A 5,775-nucleotide genomic window follows, 5' to 3' on the forward strand; every position below is an offset into this window, starting at 1 on the left:
CGGCGGCGGGGCCGGCCGGGCCGCGAGCGCAGCGCGAGCGGCGGCGCCTCCACAGCGGCGCGAGGGCGGCGGTGGCGGAGGATGGACCCGCCGAGGATGGATCCACCGAGGATGGACCCGCCGGGGCCGGCGCAGGGCCAGCACCAGCACGAGCCCATCAGCTTCGGCATCGACCAGATCCTCAACAGCCCCGAGCAGGACAGCGCTCCCCCGCCGCCCCCCCGGGGCCCCGACGGCGCGACCTTCCTGGGCGGCCCCGGCGGCCGCGGCGGCGCGCCCTACCCGGCCCTGCCGGCACCCTTCCCGGCCATCGCCGCGCCCTTCGAGGACTCGGGATCGTACAGTGTGAACCTCAGCCTGGCCCCGGCCGGCGTGATCCGGGTGCCGGCGCACAGGCCCATCCCCGGGGCCGTGCCGCCGCCCATCTCCAGCGCCATCCCGGCTATGCCCGCCGTGCCCAGTCTGGGCAGCCTCAACTTCCCTTGGATGGAGAGCAGCAGGCGCTTCGTCAAGGACAGGTTCACAGGTAAGGCGCCGGGGCGGAGCGGGCGAGCCGGCTCCCGACAACGAACGGAAGGGCCAATAAAAAATATAAAACGAAATAATAGCAGTAATGCGAATAAGAATAAAAGCAAAGGCGCTTGCTGGATGCTTCCCTCTCCCGCTCTCGCAGCGAGCCGAAAAATCGCTCTCCTCGCGGCGTGGATAGTGCGGGGCGCCCCGGGGGTCTGCCGTGCCCCGTTCGTCTCCGCAGCTCTTCGACGAGAGGTGGAAGTGGGACCCCGGGGAGCCGCGGTCCCTCCGGGGGCCGGCGGGGCGCGGGGGGCCGGCGGGCAGAGCGGCGGCCCCGAGGGGGCGGCCGGCACCGTGCGGGCGCGGGGCTGACCCCTGTGCTTCCCCCCCGCGCAGCGGCGGCGGCGCTGACGCCCTTCACGGTGACACGGCGGATCGGGCATCCCTACCAGAACCGGACTCCGCCGAAGCGCAAGAAGCCGCGGACATCCTTCTCCCGAGTGCAGATCTGCGAGCTGGAGAAGCGCTTCCATCGGCAGAAGTACCTGGCCTCGGCCGAGCGCGCTGCCCTCGCCAAGTCCCTCAAGATGACGGACGCCCAGGTGAAGACCTGGTTCCAGAACCGGCGCACCAAGTGGCGGTGAGTCCCGTACCCCGGAGCCGCCCCGTCCTGCCGCCACCCCTGGTGGCGTACCCTGTCCGCCGCCCCGCGAGTCCCGCTCCGGCCGGGATCGCCCCCCTTGCCAGCTCCTGCCAGCCAAACCGTTGGGGGTGAATTCTTATTATTGATAATATCACAGTTATTATTGTTATCATCTTTATATATTTATTTTTTAATAGTCGGCCATTTGGAAAACGGGGGGTTATTCGTAAAAACGAGGGATTATTCGAAATAACGGGGAATTGTTTGAAGAAACGGGGAAATAATGTGGAAAAAAAAAATCGGGAGAATGTTGGGAGAAAAGGGGGGAAATACTTGGAGACGGGATTACTGGGAAACGGCGGGTTTCCAGGCTCTGCCAGCCTCTCGCAGCCCCGCCGCCGGCGGTCAAGCGGTGGCCGCCCGCCCGGCGGTGCCTGGCCCCGGAAGGACGCGCCGGCCGCCCTGCCTGGTGCCCGCGACCGCGGGCCCGGCCCCGGGCCGGCCGCTCCCCGCGGAGCCCCGGGCAGAGCGTGCCCCGTGTCCGGGCGCGGGCTGAGCGTGTCCCCCGGCAGGCGGCAGACGGCGGAGGAGCGGGAGGCCGAGCGGCAGCAGGCGAGCCGGCTGATGCTGCAGCTGCAGCACGACGCTTTCCAGAAGTCGCTGAACGAGTCCATCCAACCCGACCCGCTGTGCCTGCACAACTCGTCGCTGTTCGCGCTGCAGAACCTGCAGCCCTGGGAGGAGGAGAGCGCCAAGATCCCCCCGGTCACCTCCCTCGTCTGAGCCCGATAGCCGGGGCATGCAGCGGACTGGCCAGCGGAGCGCGGCCGGCGGCTCCCCCTGCCCCGGCTCCCCCGACGGGGCGGGTGGCGAGGCGGAGAGCGGCGCCAGCAGGGCTGACACCGGCACCGGCTCCAACCGGAGCTGGGCCCGGAACCGCTTCCCCGAGGCCGGCGCGGAGCGGAGCCGCTTGTATATTTGTGTCGATGTTCCACTAGGAAGGGAAATATGTCACTTTTTGTAAGAAGTGTTAATACTTTAATTTATTTATGCATCGAGATTTTGGGCACTATTAATATGGAATTATATAAAACCTCGATTATTTATATCGAAAACTGAACATAGGTACTTTGTGTTGGCTTTGGAACAAAAGGCTATTTTTTTTTTCCTGTTCTGAGGATAGTGTAAAGAAAAAAATACCTCCCTATCACTTAGCGGAGGGGACTCGGTGGAGCCGGTGATGACTCATTAGCTTCGGAAACCCTATTAAACTGAAAAGCGGTAGCTCCCATCTTTCCCAGGTGAAGTTAATGTCAGCTGTAATTTATTCACCGTTGTAATAAGGGCTCCTTTCAGGCACCACACGCCGTTCTGTCCTCACCTTCCCAGCCGATGAGCTTAGCGCCCCGAAACAGCACTGGCACCCTGCGCCACCGGCTCTCGAGAAAGCGCCTTATGTTTCATAATAAAGAAGATTTGGGGTTGACACAGACCATGTATAATACTTTGTACTTGCCGAGACGTGTAAATAAACGTTTTCTTTACAAACGTCTCTCCGCTCCCTGCCTGCCGCCGCGCCGGGGAGAGCCGAGCCGAGGTGAGCCCTCCGAGCCGGGCACTGCGGGCCGGCGGCCGCCGCGGAGCCTCGGCTGTCACAGAGGAGAGAAGCCGAGATGGGGGGGACTGAGAACCGGGGAGTGGAGGTGGGAGACGGGGGGACTCGGAGCGGGGCTGCGGCTGCGGGGCCTGCGCGGTTGTGCGCGGTGCTGTCTCCGCCGCTGCGAGGGAAGCGATCGGGAGCAATCCCGGCTTTGGGACACGGTCGGCAGCGCCGCGTGGGAGCGGGGGTGGCCGGGCGGGAGGAGTGCGGGGCCGTCGCTCTCCGGAGCAGGTGCCGGTGCAGGCCCCGCCGGTCCCGGATAATTTCTCCCCGCCAGCCACACGGTCCCGCCGGCAGAGCCCGGCAGTTTTCGTTTTGCTGCCTTTTCTGCGCTCACGGCACCGGGATGGCGGTGGCTGCGGCCGAGGCTCCGCTGCTCGCCCGCAACACCGTTGTGCAGGGCGATTTTTAAGAACAACCTCTCGTAGTCCTCGGGCCCGGCTGCCCCGGCCTCCACCAACGGGGAAGCTGCAAAATTGACGTTTTTAGAAAGCAGCCACGGCCAGGCGGGTTTCCCCCGGCCATGGGCAGGAGCCGGCGCTCCCGTGGCCGCGCTCCCGGGAGGGGCCCCTGCCGCTTCCTCGGCCGCAGCCCGGCCCCGGTCACCGGGTGGCTGCAGGAGTGTAAGGCCGTTCCCGGGCTCGCAGGTCCCGGCCCCGGCACAGGGCAGTTCAGGGCCAGGCAGCCACGCAGGGCGAAGGATGGAAAAAATATTTCCCTAACTGGTTCTTTCCTCAGCGGTACCAGGGCACGGGCTCTGGTCGATTTGGTTTGTCGGGGGCAGGCTGTGGAGGGCCCACGGCAGGGCCAAATCCAGTCACGCCGGGGTGATGGTGCTGGGCCCGACCGGTGCCTTTCACCAGCCTGAATGTGCAGCCGAAGCTGAAACACCGAGCGAGGGGAGGTCTCTGGCAGGGAAGGAAGGAAAAGCAACGAGAAAATCTGTAGCAGGCGACGGAACGCGAGGGACCGCCGCACTCTGGTCCTCTGTCCCCGCCAGCCCCCCGCCACTGCTGCGCCCCAGCCCCAGCCCGGCCGTGTTCGCTGCATTCGTTTTTCCCCCGCCCTTCGCCGTGCGGTGATGCCGGGGCTGCCGGCCCTCTCTGCCCCTCCGCATCAGCACCGAATGCGGGGCAGAGAGGGAGAGAACCCCCGGTACCGAGCACAGAACAGTCCAGAGGAATGCCAGTGCCACTGAAAGCGGGGAAGAATCCAGCTCTGAAAGGGGATGGAATACACGGGCACACATATTCACGAGTGTATTGATGTTGCATTCTATCTGCACCGTCGAACATCTGTAAAGTGCATTTTGTTCAACACATCGTTGTTCTTTAACTGTTCGAACCCTCCGTAGCTACAAGCCTCTGCGTTCCCGATATCCCTGCAGTTTTCCCCAAAGTGCTGTAAGCCCAGGAGCAGAGGATTTGCAGAGAGCAAGACGCTGCTGCGTTCTGCCGGAACCGGCTTTGACGGGCGAGGATCCTGCGCAAAGCCACGGGTGCTCGCAGCCCGGCAGTGAAAGGCAGTGCCAAGTGGGTCCGAGCTCGGCAGGGACAGCCCAGGGGGCCCCTTCGCCACCGCTGCCCGTGGTCTGTGCCACAGACAGGGGGATTGAGCCTCAGGGCACCCCAATTCGTCAAAGGATTTCATAAACCACGACTAAACTTCCATTTCAACCACCTGAGTAGTCATCAAATAGCGGGATTTATGTCCCGCGAGCTGCCTTGGGCTTGCGGCTGTCTGGCTGGTGTCTTTGTTCCCGAGGAGCTGTCCCGAGGTGCATTTGGAGCTGTGCTGAGGACGAGGGACACGGACATTGTACATCCGTGCCTCGTATGACAGTGCATGGGCGGGACAGGGGTTCCGTGGTGCTGAAGTGGGGGTTACCTCCAATTCCTCTGCCCAGTTAATCCAGTGTTCACAGGAGCCTCGGGAACCACAGCTGGAACAAACGCACGGTATTTGTCCCTGCGGATGAGAGCAGTGTTCCCTGCCGGCCCGGTTCAGGTGTGACAGGATTGTCTGATGGTTCCTGCTGTGTCAACAGAGTCAGACACCTGAAGGGGCCTCACGGACTTTAGACCCCGCCAGCTTGAGCCTTTTCATTGAAGGAACTGTAATTGTGGTGGATGTGGGTCCCCGGTGGAGGAGAGGACACATTTTGGGGGTGGACTGTCTGTTGTCCTGAGCCTGTTGATTGTCCTGCCCAAATCCTGCACTCGGGCTCTGGGGTGGAAAACTTAAGTCCAGCTGTTGTGTATGGGCAGCCGTTTGACTTCCCAATTTCTGAAACACCCTTCTGGTAGCACAGGCCCTGGCCAGCTGTGGGGGAGCATGGCTTATCTCTCGCCCTCCCACTCATCACTAAATGCTCCCTTTCCTCTGTGGGAGACTCCTTAAAGCACTCCAGTCAGCCGAGGAGATCAGTGGTGTGCAGGCAGGGCAACAGCAGCTCCTGCAGCTGTACTGCAGCATGGCTGTTTCAGGGGGAGTCATTTAAGTACAGGCAGTGAAAGTCGTGATGGAGATATGATCTGAGAGTGCTGAAGAGGCTGCACATCCCATAAAGATGCATTTTAATCTGTTGATGCTTGATACTACTATGAAATTTATAGTTCTTAGCATTTGGATGATCTTTCCAAAGCAGTCTTAAATCTGCAAGTGAAATATCTCTGTGAATTTATTTTGAAAAGCCCATGCTATGTACCTGAACTCCTCTGTTTGGAAGTTTTAAGCCCAAAAATTTATTGAACAAATTTATTGTTCAATAAATTCCTTTATTGAACAAGGATGGGGAAATGCAATGAGAATTAAGGATTATTGAACCATTGGTGGGACTTAATTTTGGATAGGTTGTTTTCCAAGCTTTGCTTAATTGTGTATGTGAATGATCTCCCAGGCAGGGCTGAGCAGCTTTGTGGGTGGATGCACAAAGCAGAGCTCGGCACAACTGGAGGAA

General features: G+C 61.1%; 1 protein-coding gene across 1 annotated transcript; it reads left to right on the plus strand.

Annotated features, from left to right (window-relative positions):
- The first annotated feature begins 35 nt into the window (after positions 1–35).
- On the plus strand, positions 36–2,691 carry TLX3 (T cell leukemia homeobox 3). The gene is made up of 3 exons (XM_015615599.2): positions 36–526; positions 910–1,153; positions 1,729–2,691. Exons 1-3 carry the CDS (start codon positions 82–84, stop codon positions 1,937–1,939), a joined length of 900 nt encoding a protein of 299 aa, XP_015471085.2. The 5' UTR covers positions 36–81; the 3' UTR covers positions 1,940–2,691.
- Positions 2,692–5,775: the final 3,084 nt, after the last annotated feature.

The sequence above is a fragment of the Parus major genome, unplaced genomic scaffold (assembly GCF_001522545.3).
Source record: "Parus major isolate Abel unplaced genomic scaffold, Parus_major1.1 Scaffold189, whole genome shotgun sequence".
Lineage (NCBI taxonomy): Eukaryota > Metazoa > Chordata > Aves > Passeriformes > Paridae > Parus > Parus major.

What these genes read in the sequence shown, in the direction of transcription:
- TLX3 (XM_015615599.2), top strand. Translation starts at nt 82, where the DNA reads ATGGACCCGCCGAGGATGGATCCACCGAGGATGGACCCGCCGGGGCCG. An exon ending in CGTCAAGGACAGGTTCACAG is followed by an intron (nt 527 to 909) that starts GTAAGGCGCCGG and finishes CCCCCCGCGCAG; the next exon opens with CGGCGGCGGCGCTGACGCCC. An exon ending in AACCGGCGCACCAAGTGGCG is followed by an intron (nt 1,154 to 1,728) that starts GTGAGTCCCGTA and finishes GTCCCCCGGCAG; the next exon opens with GCGGCAGACGGCGGAGGAGC.